Raw genomic sequence first — 27887 nt, 5'->3', positions numbered from 1 at the left:
TGGCTCAAACCTTGGTATGCTAGAAACAGTGGGGAGAAATGGCTACATTCACACTATGATCCCAACCTTCCTAAGTCAAATCACTAGGGCAGGGCAGACTGCTCTATAGAGACAACTCTGAGCCTACAGGACCAGCAGAGGTTTAGACGACTGTTGCTTAGTAGCTATCTGAACCTAAGGGAGATAAACCCTATCTTCAGCTTAGTGGTGAAACAACAGGATATAAATGTTGAAGCACTGGTGTAAGGAAGAAGTAAAAAAGCTACGCCTGGAGTGGAGAATGGTACTCAGATAGCAACTTGGGCACTGAGAAGAGAAGAGCAGAGGAGAGCAGAGCTGCTCTGCTGCTGCTGTTTTTCTACAACGAAAGAGAAGAGCAGCAGCTTTGAGGTTTCCAGAATGGGTGCCAGTAACACCAATGCCACAGAAGGTTGCATCTCTAGGAAAAAATAGGATAATTACCAGCAGCCTCCTACAGTATCCAAATCGCCTGCTTCCATCTTCCCCCGTCAGGACAAATGAGAACGTTTCACTGCAGAAAGAGACATTAGAGTGACAATGTAACCATCACCCACATCAAAGTCTCTGACATACAAACCCAATAAAGCCACAATATTTTTGTATTTCCAATACACCCTTCTCAGAGTTCTGCCCAATTATCTACTGTAACAGCTTTCATATTTAATTAGCTTGATGTATAAATCTCTTTCACATGAATCACGACACAAAGTACAGTACTTACCTGGCAAATTGATGGATGGGGGCCCAGTCCTTTGCATCAGGGAAGCAAAACTGGGGAATAGCTTTCAACTGATCTTCTGCTTCGCGCATGAATTTGAAGGAGCGCTCAAGCTAGCAGAACAGAGAGAAGGAATGTTTCCAGTTAGTCATGCAGGGATGGAATGACTTCAAATATTTTTCCTGTGACAAATGAAGAGGTGACGACAGAGGCTAAGCTTCTGCCTGGAAGATATTAAAATTTCTCTGATTCTGGCTCACCTATTCTTTAGATATCTCAAATAAACTCTGTGCCCCCAATTCCACCAAGCCCTGCATCTGCAACACCTGCCCCTGCTATGTTGTGCCTCTAATCTGGGACGTATCTTCCAGCAAGTGGTGAGAGAACCAAAGTCTGAGGGGACCTCTGGTTACATTCCATTTACAAACACACTAACACACCGGCTCTGTGTTTCTCCCAATCCTCATTCCACGTTTTGAGCTGGACTATTGGTGAAAGCTGTGCTGTTGCTTTAAGAACACGTGTTTTTTTCCCAAGTGTCAGTTTTCTTTAAAGAGAAAGGAGAGACAAAGGGAACAGCTACAAAGAAGTCATAGCTAAGTGCAGCAACAGATCTAAATCAGCTGCTCTTTCAATAGTGAGGAATACCGTGACAGTTCTCAGTGGGTGACTGCAGCCCCTCTGTCTCCAGTCTCCCTGAACACTGACACAGCAGAGAAACTACTGACATAATGTGCAATCATGAAAGAAGCCGTGGCAAGTGCACCACGCAACCCGAGACACGTCAGCCAGGCACCACACCTTCAGTGGGAACTGCTGGGTAACCTCAGGGACGTAGGCAGCCCCAGCCTGCTTCTTGTGCAGTGACACCACGACAAAGTACTCAAACAGCTGCCTCTCTTGATACTCGATCAAGTCTCGTTCCAAGGTTTGGTACCGCGGGGTCTGCTTCAGGCGGGATTTCACATGCACCAGGCGCTGGCTGTGAGCTACAAAGGAAAAGAGCAGAGATTGTGGCTTTGCCTGGCTCTTTGCACAGAGCAGCAACAGTGCTTTGCAGAGACTCACGGAGGGACTCGAAGCCACCTCACTGCGTTTTCTTTGCCAGTCGCTGAGTAAGAGGCGGGAACCATTTGAAAGCTGCACTATAAATATCAACAGAGATGGGATGTAATCTTGTGCCATCACCCTGAAGAGTTTTGGCAAGAGAAGGATTTCACTGGGTGGTTTTTTACAGCTGAAGACATCCATGTGGGACGTGGTGTAGCAGCCAATGTCTGGGCATTTATCCCAGCATTTACTGATGGATTCTGAAGGCTGGCATGATCAGGTGATTGATAACCTTTGCTCAGAGGAGACTGTGGGTAGCGATCCCCGTGGTTTTACAGGACCAGAACTTGGGCCAGGCTAGGGTTACACTGGCTGAATAATGCTGAGGACTCCCAGCTTCAGTAGTGCAGGCCAACAACAAAAAACTGTGAAAAGTGGTGCAAATGAATAAAGCTGGCTCATGCCAGTCCTTCCTGTGCCTAAAACTAATCTCTCAGGACTGTGTTTCTACAAGTTAACCCAAGACAATAGGAAAACAAGCAAAACTGCCAAGCAAGCTCTAACTGCAACACACATGAACTGTGGGACAATAAACATTCCAGCATGGAAAGTAATGAAAAGCTGCCTGCTGAGAAGAGACCAGATGAGATTCCCTAAGACCAGCCCCCTGCTTTGTTTTACAGTTGCATCCCAAATTAAACCTACATGATGTCTCCCTTACTCCTACTACAAAAGAAAGAAAGAATTAACTACAAGCAGAGACTACAGCACATTCTTACAACTGTGCTGTTTGCAAATGTGGGTGGCAATGCAACGTTTTGACAGAAACAATAACCACAGGGATAACAGCAGGAACTCCAAATACATAAGATGTCTGCTTGGGAGACAAGGTTTCCTGAGAGATGGTATATACTTCCAGACAGACTCTTGACTTTTTGTCTGGTAAAGTTATGTTACTCGTGGACTATTCCAGACAATGTAATTTAACGCAATCTTGAGGTGCCTCCTAAATCAGGGAGTGTAACAATCCCTGGACAGTTAAAGCCCTGAAAAGATGGCTTAGACATCACCTATTATGCTATTTGCTCTAAGGCAATAATTCTTCAAAAGTTTTCAGAATTGGTTCCTGTTTTACCAGGGACTTCAAAAGAAGGAGTGTCACAGCAATGCTGAGTGCTTCTGAAAAGCTGACTCAAACTCTGCATTACTTATATTTTGTGCCACCTATTAAAGATAGCAGGATTGTACTGCTGTCACCATGGCAGAGTTCGTCTGTCAACTTTTTTCCTTCCCAAGGGTCAGCACTTATGGCTCTGACAGTCTAATGACTGCTCTCTGATGATTTACCATGTTTCAGACAATGTACGGTGACTTGTTAAGCAAAATTAACTGTCTGATCTGTTCGGTCTGTTAAGTAAAACATACAAAATCAGAAGTCTCAGATAAAAGAAACTTCCTAAATCATCTCACCTTCTTATTTAAAAATAGGAAACTTGACAGTTTAACAAGGTTTAGAGAAAAAACAAGTGCCAGAGCTCCTGTTCATGGTTATGTACACTTGTACAGTCACTCAGACAAAGGTATAGATCTGGATATTGTTCAGAGCCCAGTGTTGTTGGATTTAAAGTGACTTTGTGTGATTTCCATCATCCCTTGTAAAGGCAGTTCCTATCTGCATATACAGGTGCTACAGAGAAATCAAGCCCATGATTCACTATGACAACCAGTAGTAAACAAAGAGTTTGAGTCTTTCTGGCCACATCTACACTGCCTTTCTCAGCTACATCTGAACATGGACTCTATTTCACAACATCATGTTTCAGACAGTTGTGAACGGTGCAGACCTGGGTGCAAACCCTCTCTCCCAGTCTCCAGGCCACCTTGAGAACCTGTCACAAAGTAGGTGATGGAAGCCATTTTCAGCTTGATCTTGCTAACACAGCAGTACAGATAGAAGATTTCCCAGTGCAGAGGAGAGTAAGAGCATACTGTAGTTTCTGTGTGGGAAGCTGGGTTCACAAGAAGGAACTCAGCCTGAGATTTCTGTTCTAAAAACCTGAAGGGGGGGTAAGGATGAACACTCCTAAGCACAGCACACACTGGCTGACACAAAGTTGGAACTGCTGCCTACACAAGGCTTTCCAGCTTGGGACCTGACCTGATACCCAGATCAGGTCTGCATGTGAGTATGGAAACTTTGGAATCGGAGGAAGTTTTCCTCTTGCATTCTAACTCTTCCAGGACTTTGAACTTGCATTATAAACTCCCAAGAGGCTGTAATGTCAGCTTATTATGAGTACAACAAGGTTTCAGAAGAGTATTGTGGAGACTCTACTGGAGTGAAGCAGCACTTTATCCAAACCCTTTATCCAAACTCAGCCAATGTTGAAGAGTTTAACTAGCAATGACTCATATAGTGCAACTCTGTTTTCCTAGATAGCCAATCTAAGGGTAGCTAGGGTTTTTTCTTCCTTGGTAAGCACGTAGTAGGGTTTCTCAGTTTTCCTGTTGTATTGAGATCTTTGTTTTCTCATTGTGTTCTCAGTGGAAACAAGCTCCTTCTCCAAAAGCAGAACATGTAGGAGAAATTTTGACCCAGGATCTCAGAGCACTGTTTCTCAGGAGCCATTTTCTCTCTTCACACATGTCCTTACCTTTCAGCTTCTCTTCAGTATCACTGTCTGATTCACTGTTTTCATCTGTAACTAGGAAAAAAGGAAGGGGAAGATGAATCAAGTAAAGCCTTTTTTATAACTGCATTTCTTATCACTGGCACGAGACAGCCAGGCCTGGAAGCTATCCTATAAATAGAATAAACAGTAACAAGTAATTGTGGGGAACAAATAGAGCTGGTGGTCAACTTTGGTTGGAAATTAATGTGTTCTGGAAAAAATACTGTGTTAAACAGTTTTCATTTAAAGTTTTACAGAGATGAGATGTTTAGAAGTAATTGCTCTGAAGTACCTGAATGATTCTGGCAAGTTATTACTAAACAGTGGGAGGGTGAAACTCCCAATCTTGCTATGGTGGAGATGGTCCTATGGTCAAGACTAGAAAGCTTGATTCCCAGTTGAGGGGCTATTTATTGAGATGCTGAAGGGACCAGGACTGTTTCAAAATCTGCTGGCTTCCACTGGACAGTTCACTAAAGTGACACATTCCCTCAGAATATTTTGATCTCAACAAATCACTTTGGACAGAACATTCCTCTGCAAAGCTTCTAGCCTGTTCCAGAAATGAACATCAAAAAGTGTGTGGAGAGGGCAGATTTTTGGTGTGACCTATAAGGCTATCATGTAAAGCCCTGGAATGAAAATGAAGCAAGAAAACAGAAGTTATATTTCAATGAAAATATTTTGGCCTTTATCTTCCCCCCCCAAAAAGGTGGAAGCCTCAACTCAATCTCACCCTGGACTGGAAGAAGAAAATGTCACATAAATCACTAGGGCAGCTCAAACTCTTAGACAAGTTGTCAAAAAGTCTTTGATGTATGATGATTCAAAGTTCCTTTACCTTTCCCTGAATTGCTCTCCGTAGACTGTGACAGTCTCTTGACACGTTTCTTTCCCCTTCGTGCCTCATAAATGGCATTGATTTTCAACACAAGCTGCTCAGCAAACACACAAACAAAAAAAGAAAGTTATTTTATTTCCAACAGCCAAGCAAGAAAGTGAGAATTTAATGCAAAGTGCTCTGTTCTCCAACCCTGACCATATTGAAACTTCTCACTTGATGGCCTAGAACTGACAGTTGCCATCATCTACCTTGCACAGCAACCTGCAGCTGTGCTACCAGTGGCACAGAAGCAGCACAGCCATGCTGGCATGGCAGGAGCCTAAGGGAACAAACCCTGATGAAAGGCCAGGCCTTAACACATTTCCACACTGCATGGCCATATGAGCTTGACGATGCCCACTTGGGCATCCCCATACCATGGTCCCTGCTTCAGGGAGAATCAGAGCATTCCCTGGGAACCTGGTCTTCAGGTTTGAAAGCAGAAAACTGGCTGGAGCATCACAGTGACCTCTAATGTCCTTATGCCTTGTGGGATGTGCTGAAAATGCCATGGGAGAAACATACCATACCAGGAACGTGAAGTAATTGAGATTGGTGTGAAACAAGAATGCTCAAGTACCTTATCCTAGAGGTTTGTTTTGCAAGTACTTTAACCCCTGGCCTCCCAGCTGACCAAGACAGAAGAGATTTCAATGCTGGGCATTGCTGGGCTTAGTGGTTCATTCAGTTCCTCTGGTCTCCCTATCTGTCCCTGAAGGGGAGCACACAGAAGTATGTGTGAAGGCACTGATAGAGATCAAGAACATGCACAGATGTGTAGGCACAGTGGGAAAGAAAAAACCCTAGAAATCTGTAGCCTTTGGCTCATTCATGAAGATCTGAGGGCATTCAGAAATCAGATATACAAGCACAAACACCGACCTAACAAGCAGGAAATGAAGATACACAAACACATCCCTTTTTACCCCCAAAAAACCTGTGGGTTAAGGAAAAAAAATTTAAAAAATCACCACAGCCTCTGGTAGCTTCTGCTTGTCCTGCTAAGACTGGGATAAGCACCTGTGTTTTTATAACTGTGTTTCTGAAACATTCAATAGATAGTCTGCTCCTGAACCTCATTTTGACTGAATACACTTCCTGCTAGATCTGAAAGAAAATAAAACTGAAATGGAGTCATGCTGCATCCAAATAAGACATAGGAAATACTGCTCCAGAAGGTGCTTATGATGACAGACAATTTCTTTTGTCACTCAAATGTCAGTATTTTCATTGCTCCTCTACAATCACACCCTACCTTGGATTAGAAACAGACAACGCAAGAACCAGATCTAGCAAAGAACAAGAGATTGCCAGGAGGGAACACCAGCACAACACACAGACAATTTCTGACTGTCCCATCCATCAAAAGAAATACGATGGGGTACATTTTTTTCCCAAAATATTGTTTTTTTCCCCCTCTGAAAAACTTCTATATTTATCAAAAAATTAAAATGCCTTTTCTTCTTATTGTTTCATTTCTCTGGACAATCATGGTATCTCAGACAGAAAAATAACTTCTTCAAAAATTGCAGATATGTTTGTGAGCCTTCTTCTTCAGGCAGAAAGGAGCTTAAACATAAGTCAAATCAACTGCCAGGATAACAGCTATATTGCAGGGATGCCACATTGGAAGGTAAACAAAACACTGTCTCGTACTCACTCTCCTGCCTGAAAGAAGAAAAGCAAAAGAAAGAAAGCCCGAGGTTTACCTTGGGAATCTTCCTTCTCCTCTTGCCATTCTGAGGGTCTCCCAAGGAGAAGAAGGTGTCATCTGGACTGCTGGGGGTTGAGGGAGGGCTGATTTTGGATGGTGACCCAGCCCCATCACGGCTCAGTTTCCGGATGTCTGGCAGTTTGAAACTCCGGCGCTCTGAGTTTTGTCGGAAAAAAATGGGCTTGGAAAGCAACTGGAAATGGAGGAGAAGGAACAGATGAACACAGCACCCCAGATACTTTTGCCTAATTGCTAACACTGTCACAGCAGTAAATCCAGTGGGGCAGCCACAGCACTCAGCTGACACAACAGCCCGAACTTGGAGAATGCTCTACAGACTTTTGTACACACAAAGAATTCACCCTGCTGCTGGGCTAAGACCAGGACTATCTGGACCAGCAATTCAGTCATCCCATATTTATTCTAGGTCAGAATGTAAACTCAGGCCAAAAGGTCTTGCTCCAGTGTGAAAAAAATTCTCCCAGGACTTGTGTAATCCAGAGGCTGGCACTGTGCTAACCAACCAGCCAAGTGCAAACATGTGGAATAAGTCAAGGAGGAACAGGAAAGCAGTGAGTCCAGAAAAATCCACCATCAATGTGGCTGCCTTTGACAGTAGCCAGAATTAAATATTTCAGGAGGGGACAATAAATGCCATGATAAACAAGTAGGGAAATGAGTTTCCTCCTGAGCTCATCAGCAAGTTTGTTGGGAACACAACAGTAGATATTTAAATGCCAGTCCAAGGTTCTTAGAGTCTCTGGCCAAAACTAGAGAAGCAGAAAGCTCTACTCCAGATAAAGAAAGGCAAACCACTTCTCATGAGAAAAATGCTCAATAAAAACTCCTTTTGTCTTCTCCTACAGAATTTCCCAGCAGTTATGACAAGGTTAAGTCATACTCTTTGTGGGCACTGTATGGACCGTGCCCAGTGGACATATCTATGTGGCACCAAGCAATATATGGGAGATGTAGATGCAGATTCAGATCACAGCTTTTAGATGTCAAAGCACTGCAGTATAACATAATTACTCCATTTAGATACCAAAAATGTCTCCCTGCTGGGAACTAGTTCTGTGGTGAAAGGCATTCCTGTGTAACACTGTAGCCCACCTCTGACAGCAAAAGTGAGAAATCATGGTGCACCAATGATTCTAAAGCTCTCTGAGGGAAATCAGCTCCATCCCAAAACTAATATATAGACCCTTGATGCTCTAGGCCTAACTAGCAACAAAGAAAATGGATTGAGAACCACAGAACAATTTTTACTTTTACATGTTGAAGTGTCCAAAGCAACCACAGTTGCTGATTAAGCTGGTTGGAAAAGAGGAACATGTCAAGAACACTGCACAACAAACATCTGAAAAAGTTAGGTAACAGCTCTAATAATAGCTGCAGCTTGGAGAGCATGGGAAAACCCTCTGGTCAGGAAAACCATGTTTGTATCCCTGCTATCCACTCTGAACCCAGCTGTTGCCAAGATGACTTCTGCTGTCACATTGTCCCTGCTGTTCCAGGCTTGGCCTATCTAAACAGACAACAGGAAGCAACCAAAACATCTCAGGAGGCTCAGATCAGGGATGGCCTTGGTAAGCTCCTAGCTCTCAGCCAGAGGTGCAGACCAATGTTTTACCTCTTCTTTTGGTTTCACTGCCAAGGAGGAAAATGGCACCACACTGTGAGCTGTGCTACTGGTGGGGGACACCCTGTTAGAACCAGCCCTCTAGCCAGGGGACTGTCATTGCATTTGTTACTAGCAACCAGCCTCACAAAGGGGAGAGCAAAGAAGGCATCTTAAAGGAGGGGGCTGCACAAGCATCTTGGCACCAGCATGGGCAGAGAGTGTGCTGCCCAGTGACACTGAGCCAAGATGACAGCAGGGCTTGATTACCCAAACACTTATATGACTTTTTTGAGGGCAGGAGGAGTTTTCTTGCAATGTATTAGCAAAGGGTCTTTCCCCTCTACTGCAGGAAGGCAGCCCTGGTGTGAAAAACAGTCACAGCCAACAATCCATTTGTGGAAGGGAATGCTGCTTGTTACTCTGCTAAAGGGCAATAAATACCCTGTTATCACACTACACTCTGACCAGTGATTAAAGTCAAAAAGGAAAACCTCTGACATGCTGAAGTCACACTGGCAAAATTCCACTTTTTCCACACAGAACGTGGATTCCAGCCAACAACTTTCTGAAGAAGGAGAGGTGGCTACTTGAAACAAAGTACCTTAGTGGGAGTCCCAGGTACAGAGGAGGTGGGGGATGCTGGAAAGGTCAAGACACATTTCTTTCCCAAGCAGCGGCTGTTGGTCTCAATATCTTCATAAGGATTTTCCTTTGATGGTGGATCTGCAGCAAAAAGCCACAAGCAAGAGATTGTAAGCACAGAAAATCCTTGAGGTTTGCCATAAAAACCTGTTTGGGGATCTGCTGGCCTTCTCCAACCTCCCACATCAGACATAAAGACCTGTTTTCAAGCATTCCTGCAATTGCCTCATTCTCTCCATAGACCCAGAAGTCCAGCTGCTCACTGGACATTGTCCAAACCCTGACACTGACATATGGAGCCATAGGAACATATCACAGATACATTCACATGGAAAAGATGCAGTGAGTCCTCAAGTTCATTTCCCTGTCTTCAGAGGAGCTGTGAGGTTCTCATGCACATCAGTCCTTAATTGTATTTCCTTATTTCCAGCCTTCTGCTTAGAATTCTCTCTAAATGGAACTGTGAGCTAAAGGCTAGCATAAAGGTTCTCTCTCCTCTGTTGAAATCCCATGTTTAGGGGGACCTCTGGTCATCATTTAACTGGGGCTGAAGGAATGCACTGCTCTTGGGCTGAATGATTTAAACCACTCAGTGAACATGGATGTCTGTCATACAACATAGGTTTTGAAACACATCTGCCTCAAACTCACATACACCACTTTTTTAAGAGGGAAGGATTTGTCTCACTCAACCTAGGCCATACAAAGTCAGGATGATTTCTCTGTGGAGGGGGTAGAGGAGAAGAGATACCTCTAAAGTAACATTCAGCTCATTCTTACCTAAGATCCCCTAAAAGCCCCCCTAGAACCTCACCCTAAAAAAAGGGCTTGAATGACCACACAGAGGTGTCCCTTTCTTTCTACTGTTTCTGGAGAGAAGGCACACAATTAATCTGAGTTTTAAACACCAAAAATTATACAAGGACCTTCTTACATCACACTCTTCAGCTGTACTGAAGAGGGAAAGGCAAACACAAGTGTGTTCAAAAAGAAAAAATAACTCATAAAAAACAGATTGTGACATCTCCATCTAAACATCTGAAAAAAAAACATGACAAAGGCTTAGCCCGAGCATCTGCACAGGCAGGCAATTTGTTCTAAGACTTCTGTCTTCATTGCCATAACTTCTTGACATCCCACTGGTCAGCAGGGACTTGATGCATTTCTGTGATTGTCATGGGATGCTTGGCTGAGAGCAAAGACTGGAGGTCACTGATGCTGCAGGCCTCTGGAGCAGGGACTGGTAATGGGTGCAGAACCTATCTGGGGCATTCCCATCCGCCTGCCCAGCTGGGGCAGGAGTCCTGCTGAAGTCTTTAGACAAGGACAGAAGCCCAAGTCTTTTCCAACGTTGACTTCTCTCTGTGGCTTGGTGATACCCAGCACAACAGTGGTGGACTTGTGGCAGAGGAGAGAATGTGTGACACCAGCAAAACAAGTCTGATATCTTCTTTGAGGAATAAAATGATGAACATTTTGTCAGCAAACCTGCTCTTGTCCCTTAAAGTTGCTCCACTTTCTAATTTCAGTGGCACACTTCAGTACTTAAAATATACTTCAGTTGAGATGTAACTGAGTAGATCAGAGAAAAAAGAAGCAGCTTGGGTTCTGTTGCCTAACCCATCCTCAAACTGCTGGGCAGCACATCCAATAGTCTCAACCTAGAAGAAAGAACACCATTTCCCTCTTTTTGACAAATAAACCTGTCATCCACAGGCCCAATACAATTCCCTCTATTCCAGGTAAGCAATGGTGAATGGATAAAAAGGTGGTGCATGAAGGGAAGCTATAAAGATGGTGCGTGACGGGACTCTACAGGACTTGCTTGGAAAGGCAATGGTTCTCTCACCAACAGCAGAGCCCCCCCAATAAGTCACACAGATGAATACAGGGTTGTGTGTGTGTGCAAATTCCCTGACAGACACACATCATTATCTGTGGGTCAGCACTAACGTTCTGTGGGTGAAGTTCTGGTTCCCCTCCTCTACTGATGTGCTTTTCAGAGGTTGCTTGATTTGCAGACTATACCCGCCTGTGGTCTCGTGAAAAACAAAACTGTGTAACTTTTTTTGAGTTATCCCTGCCCATCCCTTTTCCCAAGCTTCCATGGTAACACCACCAGGACTGCAGGAAACAATTAAAGACCACTGATTCCCAGGCAAAGCCTAAACATGCAGCAAGAAAACAAAAAAACAAACATCCCACATTAGCTGACAATTACCCATAATTTTGTTTTCTTCTAATCTTTGCAATTAAAAGCTGGAGGGGAGAGGAATTTCAGCCTGGTATTTGAGTTCCCTGCAAGCTTGGGACACAGGGGTGTGCTTGTGTTTGAATGGATGGACTTGCCTATACTGCCAGTCTGTAATGCTATCCATGTTATTCCAGCTGACAAGGTGACCCTCAGTGGTTTCTGAGACCTCCCACCATGCCCCAACACAAAAAAACCCCACCAGCAGCTGCTCAGACACTCCCTGTTCTTTTGGCCCCCTAAGTAAAGAGATGAAAAAAAGCAAACACTAGGCCGCTAGCTCCATAAATGAGGCCAACAGCTTCAAAAATGTCAAAAAGGTCTATCAAAAGAATTGTCTTCCTTTGGGACCAATGGCAGACAAGGTGCTGCCAATTCATCCTTTCTCATCAAGTATGATCAAATTTTATTTATGTCAAAATAATAATGCCTGGCCTGCTCCTAAGAAAATGCTCCTCTCATGCTGAACAACACAGACCACCTTTCTAGGAATACAGTTGCCTGGCAAGAGCTGATGCAGTTATTTTCTTCTTATTCTGCTAAACTCAGCCAAGAGTTTTACACAGCACCAGCCTACAATTACACAAACTTAAGGCTTTTTCAAGAGGGATGCTTGTATTCTGTGTTCCATTAAAGGCATCTAACTCACAACATTAAAAAACAGTGTATAAATTGAGTGGGTTACAGGAAATAATCTTTGAAGTGGCACTGATCTGCCACAGAACTTAAAGAATGAAATAAAACTCAATTTCAAAGATTGTGGGACTTAATTTCTTCATTTCAATGGTACCTGGAGCCAAACACAATCCTGTTTCTGAATTGTGGAACTGACTTCAAAGGCTGCATTTTCAGACTGTTTGCATTATCGCAGTTGTGACACGCTCACCACAATGAAGAGACCAGAGCTGTGAGAATTAGTCCATAGACAAAAGAAAGAAAGAGGAAAGATGCCAGCAAAAAATGAAAAGCTAGCTCCCACATGCCTCAGGTTCATCTTTGAAGCTGATGTGTTTTGAAATATTCTGTCCATTTTTCTATTACTTACACTTTACGCAGATTATTTGCGTCTCAGTTTCATTTGGACAATAAACACACTTTATTCAGCACCTCTGCTGAGTGTTGACCTTGAGTCTTCCCAGTTACTCAGCATTAGCAGTCAAACCCCTGCCCTGTCCAAAGCTCCTACCCAGGATGTCTTCATAGATGTTCTCCTCAGATAAAGTGCGTGTGAGGGCCAGCTTGGTCTGCGCGTACCAATCCACCCGTCCGTTCTCAGACGATGACTGCAGCAAGTCTTCAAACTCGTATGACTTCCTGCACCATTGATGGGAGAGGAGAAGGGGCACAGAGGAGAGTGACAGAGTTAAACAGCTTTTATAAACAAATCACAGCTAATTCACTTCTCCAACATACAACACAGCTGGCAAAATTAATTACTGAGAACGCTTCGCAACCTTATCCCCAATAAGGCATGAAAAACCAACACTGAGATCGGTTATTTTTATCAGCCACACAAATAACAGGATTTCAGGGATGCTGTAGATAACCTGGGTTGTCATGGCAATCGTACACTGTGAAGATGCAAGCGTGAGGAGGAACATTCTTCAACCTGGCACAGAACCTCAGGGAATGAAAGGTCCCATTTACAGCACAGATTCCACCCTTGGTAGGAACAGGGGACTCCCAAAACCATCTCTCTATGAGAGGTACAGGAAAGCTATACTCCATGCAGGATGGTAGAAAGGATAAAACCAAGTAAGTGCCCACCACTAACAAACCTGGAAAGTTACAATTTTCCTTCCTGCATTCAAGCCAGGAATTTTTAGGTGACAGTTTATGCAGAGCGCGTTAGAAACAGCCGCACATGTTATGCTCCCCACACCAAAAATGTGTGACAATCATGTGGGAGGAGAGAACAGGCAAGAGAGCACTCCAGAATAATATATACCCATCAGATTCATTTAGAGGAACAGGTTTACTAACATTTACAGGAACAGTGAAAATATGGTGGTAGAATCTAGAGATTATCACTCCAGACCCTGTTCCATACCAGCTGTACTATTTTTGTAACAGAACAGATTTTCTGCTAAAAACCCAAACCAAATACCTCAAACCCCTCAAATCTTGAGCTTGAAGGTTAAGCTATATAATACAGTGACCTTAAAGCCCAAATCTGCCATGACTTATCCCTTCAGTTATCCTGTGAAGTCGTGCTGGCCACTCGTACATTCTCAGAGAGATGCCTGAGTGCTGGTTACAGCCAGCAAGGCTCTCTGGGGATTATGAGTGATGAGGGAAGATCCCTCTCTCCCAGAGAAACATGGGAAGGCAGGACTCCACCATCAAGGCCAACACCTTTGTGAAACACAGTCCAAATACCTGTGGTCAGCGTTGTTCTTATGCTTCCCACTCCAGAGTCTCCTGCTGACAGCTGACGGGGGAGGAGAGGAGGGTAGAGGAGGAGGAGGAATGGATGGCAGAGGGGGTAAATTTCTTTTATTCCTAGCTGCTGGCACCCAGTCCTCTTCCCCCTCATGTTTGAAAGTCCGCCGGGGCTTTGGTAGTGGGTTGATGAAAGGTTTCTTCTCTGGCACCCCTGGTTCTGTGTACACATTCTCCACCTTGCAGTCCTTTGATTTTGCATGAGAAGGTCTTACCTCTTCTAGAGTCCCAAAAATTGGCTCACTGATTTCAGAGTCTAAGCCAAGAAGCCTTTTGTTGAGCTCAGCACCACATATGCTCTCAGGGCCTTCAGGAGCAGTGTGTGCTTGTGCTGCCTTCTCCTGCAAGCACTGTGGGGAATAGTAAGTACCAGGCAACTGTGGCTGCAGCTCTGCTGAGCCATCTTTCAAGGCCTGCTCCAGCTTCTTGACCTGACTAAGCACTGAAAGATTTTCCTTATGGACCTCCCACTTCCCACCTTTCACCTCCTTGCATTTTCCAGGGCTGGGCTCCACTTCCTCATCCTTCTGTGCTTCCCCCTTCCGCTCTGCTGCCTGCCCTGTGCCTTTCTGAATTCCTGCTTTCCACTCATTCTCTTTGCCGGCCCCTTTGCGCTCCAGTTCCCAATTTGTGAGTCTCTTGGTCTCCACTTTCCAAGTCACCGGTGTTTCCCCACTCATCTTCTCAGTTACACAGTGCACCTTGTGCTCCTCTTTTAGTCCCTGCTCCTCCTCTCTGCGAGGGGCACACTGTGTTTCCTTTTTCCCCTCCCATTCTGAAATTTTGTCCTTGATGCTGAAGGACTTATTCCTCAAACCGATTTTTCCAGGTGGGCGAATATTTGGAGTGCCTCCTATCTGTTTCCTGGCGACTTTACTGTTTTCTTTAACGTTCAGATCCACAGATGGGTCACTGATGATCATTTTGGGACTAAGCATGTTCTGCTGAAAGCAGTCTATCCTTGGATCCAGCATCAAGTTCTCTAAGGCTCCCAGTGGGTTCTTCACCACAGAAGAAACTGGTTCAGCTTCAGCTGTTAAGCCCAGGGTGACAGAGGTACTTTCAGCACACCTCTCGCTCAATAATCCACACAAAGGTCTTTCCTTCACTGCTGCTGTATTGTTTTTATCTGCAAGCTTGAGCCTACACAACAAAGACAAAAAAAAGGAAAAAAAAAACTATTCAACACCATTGCTCACCCTTGGTTTAGTCCACCAGCTCCACGAGCTCTACTCATAAAGCTGGTAACAGCAGAGTATGCCCAAACTAAGCACTTGGAAGATGGGCTTATGGGGGAGAATAATCAGGGAAAATTACTTCTAGCCACAACACAATGCTCTCCTCTCTTTATGATTACAACACAGTTTGAAGTGAAGTCTTTCTCTGTGGCTGAAGTAGGTGACAGGTGAGAGAGGTATTTTCTGTACCTCAGACATTATGATACCAATGAGAGGTTCACCATCATTTCTGTGTGTATGTGTGAGTTCAGAAGTGCAGTAGAGTTTTGGACGTAGTCGGGACATTAAGCAGGTTCTGTACAAACAAATGCAAAATGAACCATTTGCAAACTATAGGAACATTGCTGCTGTTAAAACAGAGGAGAAAATACATGATTTGGCTGGAATTCCTCTAGTGCCTGCTCAGATAGTCTCCCCCCCTGGTACATCAAACGTTTCCAAAATGCATATTAATGCACAAAGACTGCACTTTTATTACTACATTTCTCTGGCCCTACCATCTCAGGCCTCACGTGTCCTTGGGCTCCCATGAACTCACAGTCACTTTTTAGGCCTAGAGCACATGACATAGCGCCCAGACATCAGACTCAACACTCTCAGAGCAAAGGACTGAACATCTTTATTGTTTTGAGTCCAAACTGCATCAAAAATTCCTAATATATTTAGTCCAGGGATTTTGGGATTTCCAAGTGTATTACACTACAGTACCAGTATGGTGACATTTTATTAATATAGTAAAAATCCAGCTGAACAATTATTCCAACATAAAATGTTTCTGAACCAATGCACTTAGCTGTGTCTTTGGGGTTTGCTGGGCTTGGAAAGGAGCACCAGGACAACACAAGTTAGTTACTAGAATCAAAGTCTCTGTTGTTATTTAAGCATGACTCCAACATTGAGATTCAGCTCAGGAAATTGTTCTATCAGCTTAATATATCAAGTGTGCCTCTTCCAGAACTTAATGCCCTTGTAAGAGCATCCATGTGGATACCCTGCATGCTGGGTATTTGAGCTTTATCCTGGAGTTAAGCAATGCTGGCAGCCATTGCAGACTCAGTTGTAGTGAATACTGAGTCTGGGATGGGTTTCTGAGCAGAAATGGGACCCCAGCCAGATACTGTTCTTCCCTAGCCTCATAGATATTTAACTCCTGGCTGTCTTTGTGACAGCATCATGCTTTGGTTAAGGAAAAACACCATTCTTTCCCAGGGAGAGGGCATCACAGTGCCAGAGGTGGCTCTACTGCCCAGAAGGTTGGACATTAGGAAAAACCTGCAAGGGGTGAGGACACCAGGGCTTATCTGAGGAGTCAGACACTCGAGTCTGCAGTGTTGAAGTTTACAAGTACAGCTGGCTCAAACATTGACAGGGATATTATCAGCACAAATGGTCTTGCCTTGGGCAGATCTCTTCTAGCACGGTGAGTCTGGAACATTGCTAAAATGTTCCACATCCACAGCCCTGGATGGCAAAGAAACCACCTGAGACCTACAGAAGTGTGTTTTACCATGTGAGAGATAACACAGGGCAGAGAGAATGTTTCCTTCCTCTGGTTTTCTTTCTGTTGGGGACAATAAACACAAGCAAAGCACCCCAGCACTAAAACATGGAAAGCTCTCACCTCTCAACAGACTTGCAGACACTGCTTTCAGACTTGCTGCTCACATCGGCCACCTTGCTAGCTGTCATCATGTCAGCACACAGCAGGGCAGCAGGTCACCTGCAGACAGACACAAGGAAGAGGCATTGCTTTCTGCTCAGCATCCTTCTCTCTTCTGCAACACCCACCCACCCACCCATGTTTATCGATAAAATCCAGAAGAGCAGAAGAAAGACCTGACAATTCCCTGAGGACAGCTTTGGTTTCCTCCTCTGAGAAACAGGAAAAGGGGTGATAACAGCACATCTCAGAGCTGACAGGTTTTGAAGGCAAAAATGATCTTTGACTCAGCATCGATTGCTGTAATGTGACTTGAATATGGAACACATTTTATGAAAGATTTTATTATTACCAAAATCTCAGGGGACTTAGGGTCTTTTGCTCACAGAAGACTAAAACAAAAACTATTTTTCAATTATCTGTGTCAAAACCAGATGACCTAAGCAGTACCTGTGCATGCAACACTGTCACAATGTCCCCAACCTGGGACAGAAAACAATGTGAGCTGAAGAGACACTGCACTGAAGTGACTGATTACCTTGTATTTTTTCCTCTGGTGGGCCATGAGCTGCTGCTGATCTGCTTTCAGAGGACAACTGAGCCACAAATATGACTCATTCTTGTTTGCCTCATAATTTCTAACATTCATGGAGCAAGACTGTCCCTCTCTTTCCTTTGAGTATTGCTGCTACCCAGTCAATGCAGCAGGCCAGTCTCTCTTTTTGTTGTCCCACAATACTTAAAGCATTAAATAAAAACTAAAGGAATTACTCTGTTATAGTGCAGCATCATCTCTTCACACTTCTCAGGGTGGTCTGCCTGCTCTCCAGCACTGCAATGACAACAGGCTCACCATCCTGTAGGCAATACTTTGAAAATCTGAAGCCACTTGACTGAAAGTCTGTCCCCTTGGCTGGTCTGCCATATGCTGCCCCATCATGCCTAGCATTAGGCAACATGACCAGGTGTCTTGGGAAATTTAGTAGGTTGCCATTAGAAAAATAAAACACAACACACAACAGTCAGGAACAAAAGGATTAGGGAAAAAAAAATAAAAGACCAACAACCCAGTCTTGTTTGTTTGCAGTTTTCTCTCTCTCCTTTTATCCCACACTGGCAACGTTCCTGAGGCAAGGAGTGAACTCTGAATCAACTCAATGTGTACACACTCAGGGCAGTTCATTGCTAACCATTTCGAGGACTCTTCTACCCTAGACAATAAACCCCCTTGGCTTCTCTTCCTCGTTAGTAACTGGAACAAACACCCACTCCACTTTGAGTGAAGCCTTCCAACACTGTCAAGAAAATTTACCAGCCCAAGGAACAAAATCTATTCATCCATCCGTTAACTGTTATGGATTGAGACTAATGAAAAACTAATGATCACTTGTGTCCCTGGCCAAAGAATGACTCACCCAGGCAGCCAAAGCAGATTCCTGCAAAGCTGCAACAGAGGCTGCTCTACATTTGGCTTACAACGTCCCCAGAGCAGGGAACATCACTCACTGCTCATTTAGTTCCTTGCACAGCAGGGTCAGTGGCCAGAGCTCCTCCACACTGCCTTCAGCAGTGAGAAACACAACAGCAGTGGGAGTGGGCATAGACACAACCCCTGTGGCTGTGTTGCCACACCAGATCTTCACTTGGGATGAGCTTCTCTTGTCCTGGTAAGATCACACAATTTCCCCATTAGGAAACTCCATCTCTCAGCCTTTTCCAACAGCCCCTTAACAACCACTGCCTTGAAAGAAAACATTTGGGTATGAGTGATTTCATACTGATGCTCAGCACTATCACAAACAGAGCATACCTCCTGAGGGGATGCCAAAAAGAAGATGATACAGAGTAAGAGTTGCACTTGTTTCTTCATCTCTAGAGGATGGGACTGACTCCAGTGCCCTCAGCAAGCAGCTGGTGAGTGCTGCAAGGGAGTCTCCTATGAAAGACGCACTGCTACGACCAGCAGACCAGCATGCCTTGGAGGCCAGAGGGACATTGTCCCCCAGGCTACCACATGTGACAGGAATAACCAAAACTCACGCTACGCAGATTAAAGAACAGGTCAGGAGCTTCCAAAGCAGCAACGCACCAGATGCTGCAATGTGACAAGAACCAGGAGGTACCTAACAACACAACCACTGACAACACACACTGCACAGGGTAGTAAAGCCATCTGTAGGTGGTATACAGATTATTGACCTTCACCCTTGAGCAGCAGGGTACACAGGGCATCCTCAACATCACCCAGGGGATTACTGTAACGTGTGAGCTGGTCCTGCCAAACAGAGTAAATATTAATACAAACACGTTGAAAGACATGAGGGGAAAAAGGAGTCACTTTCGGAATAAACCAGCATAAAATAATGAGGTAATTCCCCATCAGTCAAACAGTCAGCTAATAAACTTGGGGCCACTCTCAAGACCAAATGAACTCCAAAGGTGATAGGATCACCTCTTCTGTTAATAAAGTCACCAGGAACACCTTGCAGGCCTGACCCACAGCCATTGCCACCTGACAAGAGGAAGCTGGGATGGCACTAATGCACAGGAAAAGGTCGATCTTCTCTACTGAGGTTTGGCTCCAGAAGGCAAACTGAGTTAACATGACAGCTAAGGGTAACGGGAGCTCCTGTTCCTCCCATCTCCCCACATTTCTGCTATGGTCAACCATACACTACTCTGACTGTGAGCTGGCTCAGGCTGTCTTTGGAGCTCCTCTGTGACCTGCTATAGCTTACTGAGAGTTTTAGGCAAAGCAGTTAATGGAAAGGGTTCACTGTGCACTTGATCTGGTACAAGGGAGGTAATGAGACTGTGTGAACAGGAAGGAAAGGAGGGAAGTGGGGAGAGAGGATGAGAGAGTGTGCATATAGAAATTGGGAAGGGAAACCTGCCATTGCCTCAGAAGTGTTATGCAAATGCTCTGCTTCCGTGCCTCACATGCAACATGACCAGGGTGCTACAAACTACCTAGAAGAACCAAGCAGGGGTGAGTTCAGTTAGCAGGCAACCTGAAAAGAACATAGGTAGATACATCAAGTTGGTGCTTCTTGACTGACTGACTGCTGCTTTCTTTAAAAACCAGACCAGAACTTTCTACTGGCAATGGGAGGCACAGCCCCACAGCAGCACAAGCGCAGGGTCACCACTCGGGGCACATACATCCTGGAGCAACAAGGCCATAAAAGGGGAGAGAAGATGCTGAGCCCAATTTGGAGAGCCTCACCACTTCAATTTATTCAGTAATCCATGCCATTGTTTGGGGGAACAAAGCAGTCATCTGATACCGTTTCAAAATTAAACTGGGAAAGGAAGGACAGGGGAGGAGGCAGGAGGAAAGAGGGAGGAGAAGTTCTCAAACCTGTTGGCCGGACCCTGGGAAGGATGTGAAGTCTCCCAGCAGAAGCCTCTCGTTGTATCTCCCACATGCACCCGGCCTCACGATTCCCAGGGCCATGTGATAGAGGCTTCCTGCTACCAAGCAAAGCGAGACCTACCCCGACCTCTCTCTTCCAAACCCAGTTCCTGCCTGCTTTGTGTTCGCAAAGAGGCGTTTGTTTACTGATCTATCATTGGCATGCAGGAAACAGCCTTGAAATGAGCTGTAATCATCTGTCTCCAGCAATAGCTGTTTGGCTTTCTTCTAATTTAAGTTTTCCTCCTGCCACCTCCCTCCCCCTTCCCTGATGCCCTCTTCCCCACTTCCAATAAATACGCTTTTGGAGTAGGCACATCTGGCTCAGGGCACTGGGCACTCACTACACAATGTTTACAGAGCAACTGGCGAATAAAAGAGGTGCTGAATATAGGCACACTCCCACCCCCAAAGGACAGAGAAGACCTTCAGAGGAATAGGAGCTAGACTCCTTCTGAGAGAGGAAGAAAACCATTTTGCCCACTGCATTTGGTGCAGCCACCAGACGATGATGAAAGCCAGAGGAGAGCACCCAATGCCCTGCAGTCCATACCATCAGAAACACAGGCAGGCAGTGAGCAGGTGACACATGTGGGGTCTGGCCTCCAATAAAGCCAGGCAGCGATGGCCGCAAGCCTCCCAGGCCTCGCGACTTTGTTTGTGGGGAATAAAACATGAATACCTCAAAATGGGCTGTGGTTTAGGGATGGATATTACCATTGCCGTGTGCTGGAGGCCATGTCTCAAGATTTTCTTTGCTCTGTTTACTCTGCACCTCACACAAAAAGCAGATCCAAGTCTGTAACTGGATCCGAGCCACATCACTGGTGCATATAAACAACAAGGCTTCACAGCACCAGGAATGATCCGGAGTTGGCCAAACTCTCCTCCAAGATGAAAAGAAACATGCTGAGTTTAAAGCCCTTGCATGCTTTTTTCTTGATGCTCACAGAAATGGTCTCTCCAGTTACTTTCATGAGGAACCCCAAGCATCCAGAGAAAGCCTGCACAACGTAACAATTCACTGCTCCTGTGCTTTACAGAACAAAGGATGCAACATACAGACAGCAGCAAGGAGACAACAATATATAACATACATATATAAAGAACAGGAAGGATGCCAAGAAGACAAAACATTAACAGGAAAATCATGAGTAAGGGGAAGCCAACAGTTAAAGTCTTCAAGGCTCCCTCCTCCAGCCCTTGCTCTGTTTAGAGCTCGTTTCCCTTTGGGGAAAGAAGCAGGCATGAGGATGTGTGCTTGTGCACGAACACAAGCACACAGGGCACTGTGCAGCCACCCCCCTGGCATGGTCCCAGCACCAGTCAGCACCCTTGGGCCCAGGATTGACCATGCAGCTGTCCCGAGGTCCCTATCAGCTGCAGAACCTCAGGGGCTGAGCCCAGGCAGAGCAGAGAGGACACCAGACAAGTAGGGCTGCAGCTAGAATCAAGAAGGGCAATGGAACCCAAGAGCAGTGCCCTCAGCAAAAAGATACTTGCAGTGAGGAAGTCACTGACTCAAGGTGCTCAACACCAACCCAATGGCAAGGCAAAGGTTTACTGAAACTTGAGGTTAAGGTGTTTGACCCAAAGCTTCACCACATGTGCCATGAGCCTTCCCTAGCTCAGCAGTAACAGCTTCTCCTCACATGACTTCTATGAAATCCGCTTCCTCCCTCTCCAAGTCAGCCCTGCAGATGAGTGCACCTCAAGGTCTCGGAGGATGGGCCACGTCCTTAGCAGCATTCAGTGAAAGGAGTATTTGGCCTATGCATAAGAAAACACTTTTTTACTGTGAGGGTGACTGAGCATCAGAGAGGTGGTGCAGGCTTTACCCTGCCTCTGCTGCACTGCCATGCTGTGCTGGGCATAATTAGTTTGGTGCAAGGTGAGCTGTCACCTCTTTGTAGGCACTGATTGTCCTGGCTGTGGAGGCTGAAGACAGTAACAGCAGGATCATTCAACTCATCACAATGATAGTGGGATTCTAATTGCAGATAGTCAGGCACAAATGATTTATTAAAGGAAAGAAAAGTGGGAAAAACTTACGTAAAAGAAACAGGATAATTTTACATAAACATATCCACAAAGTACCAATGACTGGGAAGTGATACACTTCTACAGTATCTTTTAGAGCCAGATCCCACACAGTCTCCTACTCCCTTCACCCGACTCTGCCCTAACTTTTCCCTTTGATCTATCATACCTTGCACCACAGGGCTTACAAGGGGGTCAGGAGAATCCCATGTGTCAAAACAAACTGTATTTTCAAAAACCCCAAGTGGAATCAACATACTACAACCTCTCTCTTTGTCCATCCACCCCGTGTCAGAGGAACAATGCTGCAATGCAAGGAATGCAGAAACTCACAGGGATACTGTTCAGCTGTGTGCAGAAAAGCTGTGGTGTGTGTTGATATGTCTTTAATTTTATTATATAATTCATTCTACTGACCTTCTCCCTAATCCCATAGAACAAACCCTTCCTGATTTAAAGGATTACTAAGGTTAAAGGAACTGCTCTGCTTCTCCCTTTCCCTGGGCCTCCACTCCTCCCTTGTCTGCCAGCAACATGGTCTCATCCCTGTCCTTGGTAAAGAACATGCCTGATGAGATCTATCATTGCCATTGACTAAGGATGTGCCTACTTCTTCCTCCCTTCTTGCTCCTGCTTCCTTTGTATCAGCTTCAATACTTGGAAAGGCCCTTGCTGAGCTAGCAAGGGCTGGAGTTAGTCCAACTTGCTAAACCAGCAAAAAAATAAAATAGGGGGTAAAGTAAAAAAGTTTTCTTCTCAGATAGTGACATCAGTAATCAGACAATGAGTGTGATGAGCACTGAAGGATGTGGAAGGCAGGGGATGAAATCATATTGCTGAGACAGATTCACTGAATACTTTGCTTTCTCTTCACTGTTTTCCTTCAAGGACATTTGCAGCTCACCACATAAGCATATAAATGGCAAACTAGGTTGTACAGGCTACAGGCAAAACTACAATTTGCTTTTAGTAAAAGGACAAGAAAGTTGTTTTTTCAGACTGCTCCAACTGCAAACCCCACTGCCTTCACAAGTAGCCATGGGGCCAGCCCCACAGCCTCACATCTGGCACCCAGGCCAGGGAACACACAGCTGGATGAAGATGGCAAAAACTGCTTCCAGGGAAGGAAGGACAAGCGGGGAGGCTCCTGGCCATTTCTCCTGCTTTACCTGACAAATTAAGCAAGGAACACCTGCGGGCACCCATTTCACTCACTCCACTATTCCGATGTGCCTCCAGAGCAGGGCTTTCCAGCAGCACAAGCAGATACCTGTGCCCACCCAGCCAAGCCTGAGCATTGCAGTGCATGTGGGTGGAAGACACGACTGAAACAGCATGGACAGCCATAAATGCAGCACTTCTCAGTTTCTGAGTGCTCCATTTCACCCAGAAAGAAACTTCATTCAGAGAACACAAATGAAGTTTCAGCTTTGGGTTGGTTGGTTTGGTTTAAAGGCAAACAAAAGAAAATCCCACTGGAGTCCCGTGGTGTGGGACAACACAGAGTTACCAGGACAGATTCTTTGGCTTCACCACAGGGACCTCTGGCACCTGAGTTAGTGGAACAGCAGGTAACAGCAGCAGATCTTGGAAGAAGATGGGACAGAAGCTCTGCCAGGGCTTTTACACATACTCGCCAGGGGCATAGGGACCCTCAAGAACCACAGTCTCTATTCCAGGCTTTGGAAGGAAGCAGGCTCTGAAGGGACACACCATTATTTTTAAGTTTGTCCTCTGTCCTCTTACCTCCTCACACTAGAACTTAGGTACATCCAGTCTTCTTCACCCACCCAGTAACAGTCCTTGCTTCTTGGGTCTCCCATTGCCCAGACAGCCCAGGTTTAATTCTCTGAGGACTCTACTCAAATCCCAGTTTCCTCACCCACTGCTAATCTCATGCTCCTCCCACTGTCAGCAGTTTCAGCCAGGTCCTCTCTGCTCCTCTCCATTACCATTTCCCTGTATACCTCTATTTCCAGACTTGTCCTGTCAAATAATTGCTTAGCCAGTCCTTCTCTATCCATAGCTCATCCAAATATCTTCCCTCCATATTAAGGACTTCCTGGGATGGCTCCTAGATGCACTTTTCCTTGTCTTACTTTCCTTCCAGCCCCTCAGCCCTGCCTCAGCTTCCTCACCCATGCCTGACCAGCAGGAACAACCTTTCCTCCACACTTCCAAACTCAGGGGGCTTCCACCACTCAATCTACTGTATTAAAAGCTCCTTCCCTACAGATCCCAGTTTTGGGTTTTGTCACATGCCCCCAGCCTAGTCTCACCAAAACAAAGCCATCTGACATGCGATTGGCTTGACTACCTCCTTTCTGGACAACCTTACAGGGCAGAATTGAGGAGCTTGCACATTTCCCCAAGTTTTAGATTGATTACAGCTCTCCCCTGGATAACAAACATCCCAAGCTCATGGTTACAGCTTCTGCATGCCCACAGTGACAACACTTGCCCCACATGAATGATCTGCACCTACACATTGAAGACATTGGACTCCATACATGCATTTCCATTGTGAATATCCTGAGTTGACACCACGCTTCTCCCTCACTGCATACCCACACATGCACACTGCAGCAATTATTACTTTACAAGCAGAATGACTAAATCTTTATGTCCAAATCACTGACATTGACTAGGACCAAGAATGTCTTCTTTCTTTCTTTCCTAGACCAGGCTTTACCTCTTCTGGATATGAGTAAATTAAGTTGTTTCAGCCTCTTTTCTGCTTCGGTGCCAGGATAATCAATGGCACAGGAGAGAACTTCTGGTATTCTAATCCACTATTCCTGGGTAGAGATTTACAGGGAGGTCCTCCTAAACCCCAGAAATCTGTACCTCTGGTATGGAGGTCAGCATTTGGCTCTGAGCTAAAGATGGCACATATCCATTTACATATGACTACCAGGTTGAGGCTTTATTCTAGAAGCAGCATTAGGACTGGGTTGGCAACAAGGCTCTGCCTGGAAAGAAACTAACCCTCAGCAGCTAAAAGAGGGGAGGCAGCAGGACCTCCTGTGAGAAATACTGGTGGGTCACCCAGGGTCTCAATCCCACCCTTAAGCCATCCCTGTTCTTCAGGAAAGCAGCTGGACCCTTGGGACACTACCCTCACCTTCCATTCATTACTTCTCTCCACCACTCACTTGCTGAAGGTTGTAGGTGAAACTCCACAGGGATAGCGCCAGGGTCACCCATCTGCCACAGAGAGCTGGATGTACAGCACATTTGGTAACAAATTAACTACTGAAGATTTTAGCTATTAAAATAAAAAACCTCCCCTGACCATTTTCTTCCCATAGAACCTTGGAAGAGTTAAGGTTGAGATAACATGGGAATGGCAAAGTACAAATTCACAGTCCAAACAGCATATAACATGTCTGTTTCAAAGCGTAAGATTCATCTTAGAAAGAAAATAAAAGTCTGAGGCACTTTCTAGTGCAGGGGAAACAGCAATTTTTCCCCCCTAGCTTCACTCTTTGAAACAGCTGAAACACTTTAGCCAAAGGCTTTCAAAAGTAATTCAGCCAGTGGGAAATGCTTAGCATGGAAAACTGAAACAAAAACCAAACATGAAACATGAAACAAAAAAATTTTACCTGAAGGCACAAATCGAAACCAGGGTCTCACAGTGTGAATTGTCTTCTGTTGAAGGTGGGGCTCACTGCACCCACTAGTATTAACCTTGTCCCCACATTTCCTATTGTCTTATTTTGCCTTTATTACTCCCACTAAACACATAAAAAAAAAAACAAACAAATCCAAGCGTATTCAACATCCCTCCAGTTTCCTTCAGGCAACCACACCCTCAGCTGGAAAACAGCATTTCCAGGGTTAGTAGAGGGATGTTACATGACCATGTCAAACAAATAAGCTATGTTCTTCTTTTAATTCACTGCTCACAGGAACAGATTAAGTCTTGCATGTACAGAAAGTAAATACTGTTATTCTTTGTGGTGGCAAGTATGGTTTGTATTACTGCTTAGAGACATGATAAGTCTTCACTCCTGCAGGTAGTGAAAAAGACATATTTTCAACTATTAAGAGAAAAATCACATGGGAAGGAAGAGAAAGATTCAGTATTTCCTATCTGGCTGCTAAAATTAAGTGTAATTACAACCTTTAGTGGAATTACATGTTTCAGGCTAAGCTTCCTATAGAAACCAAAACCCTGTGAAGTGAAGGCAGAAATAGAGGACAGCTCTTCTGTGGGGGTTCTTGGCAATATCAGATCATCTCCTTGTGTTTCAGATCTTGCATTAGCGCATGTGTGCAGGTGGTTGAGTTGCTCAGACCTTTTCAAAGTGGGATAATATTCACTTATGCTTTGCATAAATAAATATGAAAGATGAAAATTCAGCTCCTTTCAGTCAAGGCTGAAGAAGACATTAATGGCGGATCCTGTGTTACTGAAGCAAACATGAGCTTGTTGATGACATCAGTGTAGTCAGCGTTTCATATCTGTTTTCTTTGGCTTTGAAATTACCCACACACAAGACGACAGCAGTCAATATAGAATAAACCAGAAGAAATACAGAGCAGATGTACATGAACAGACACTTGCCAGAAGAACAGTCTACCAGCCACACAGAGGGGCAGGATTCCTTGGAAATGCAGAGGAACTGGCCTCAGTCCCCAACAAGGATGAAAATTAAGTTGACAAATAATTTCAGTGCAGCTGACTGGTATAGATACTTTCCCTCCTTTGATAGGAATGCTGTGTTACAAATATAACAGTAAATCACTTCTAGTAGTGTAAAGAGTTGGACAGAATTCAAGGTTGTTATTAAGCCTATAAGACATCCAAACATTTGACAGCATAGGAAACAACCTGACTAAAATATAACACTCAGCTCATGAACCACACTGGAATTAATTTTCGATGTGGTGAGATAACCTCTGCTATTGTAGCATAAACAGGACCCAAAGAGGTCTCTTCGAGGACCAATTCTGCAAAGAGTTTCCTGGCAGGAAGACAAATTGTCTCACATTCAGAAAGGAAATGAGAGCATTAAAATGAATAACTACAACTTCTTCCAAAATAAGTTATCAGGGAAGACAAGAGGAGCCTCAGCAAATCTCTCCTTCAGTGGCCTTCACCCTATGGGATGTACTCTTGCCCCTCCTGATGAGGATTTAGCACAGTTTCCTGAAGTGTCCATCACCACAACCCTGGGGCACCATCTGCTCAGCCCTGATCATGGTGTGCTCCAGACCTTGCTGTACCAGGTCCAAGTCCACGACCTGCCTTTACAGTCTGCCTCTACAAAGCATCACCTTCCAAGCTCAAGCAAAAAGTCACTTGTATTTTGCTTTTGATTCTGGAGATCCCACTTCCCCCCTGACTTGCTCGACCTCCTCCTTCCTCCCTCCCTTACCCCCCCCACATATCTCAGCTACCACAAACGCAGGATCTGCTTACTGCAGATCTTATTCTTTATCAAAACCTTTCAACCACAATGCAGCACACCACCCTCCTGTTAAAATTTCCTCAGCGGAGAGCAGGGC

At 44.9% G+C, this 27887-nt stretch overlaps 1 protein-coding gene across 7 annotated transcripts in view; it reads right to left on the bottom strand.

Moving 5' to 3' along the window:
* Positions 1 to 27887, bottom strand: part of DENND2A (DENN domain containing 2A) — a 60542-nt gene that overhangs the window by 17230 nt on the left and 15425 nt on the right. For 4 of the 7 annotated variants that reach the window (XM_071727267.1, XM_071727289.1, XM_071727253.1 and 1 more), the window contains 10 exons: positions 16877 to 16975; positions 13955 to 15160; positions 12762 to 12889; positions 9284 to 9405; positions 7054 to 7251; positions 5303 to 5396; positions 4444 to 4494; positions 1541 to 1728; positions 743 to 852; positions 463 to 532 (listed from right to left, as the gene is read on the bottom strand). In XM_071727267.1, coding sequence (XP_071583368.1) covers positions 463 to 532; positions 743 to 852; positions 1541 to 1728; positions 4444 to 4494; positions 5303 to 5396; positions 7054 to 7251; positions 9284 to 9405; positions 12762 to 12889; positions 13955 to 15160; positions 16877 to 16947 — 2238 coding nt within the window. In that variant the 5' untranslated portion in view covers positions 16948 to 16975. Of the gene's footprint in view, positions 1 to 462; positions 533 to 742; positions 853 to 1540; positions 1729 to 4443; positions 4495 to 5302; positions 5397 to 7053; positions 7252 to 9283; positions 9406 to 12761; positions 12890 to 13954; positions 15161 to 16876; positions 16976 to 19114; positions 19191 to 20276; positions 20344 to 27887 lie in introns of those variants that run through there. The other 3 variants (XM_071727272.1, XM_071727260.1, XM_071727281.1) reach the window with 3 other exon arrangements.

This window comes from Heliangelus exortis, chromosome 1 (assembly GCF_036169615.1).
Source record: "Heliangelus exortis chromosome 1, bHelExo1.hap1, whole genome shotgun sequence".
Classification (NCBI taxonomy): domain Eukaryota; kingdom Metazoa; phylum Chordata; class Aves; order Apodiformes; family Trochilidae; genus Heliangelus; species Heliangelus exortis.
This window is presented reverse-complemented; position numbering and strand designations above follow the sequence as displayed.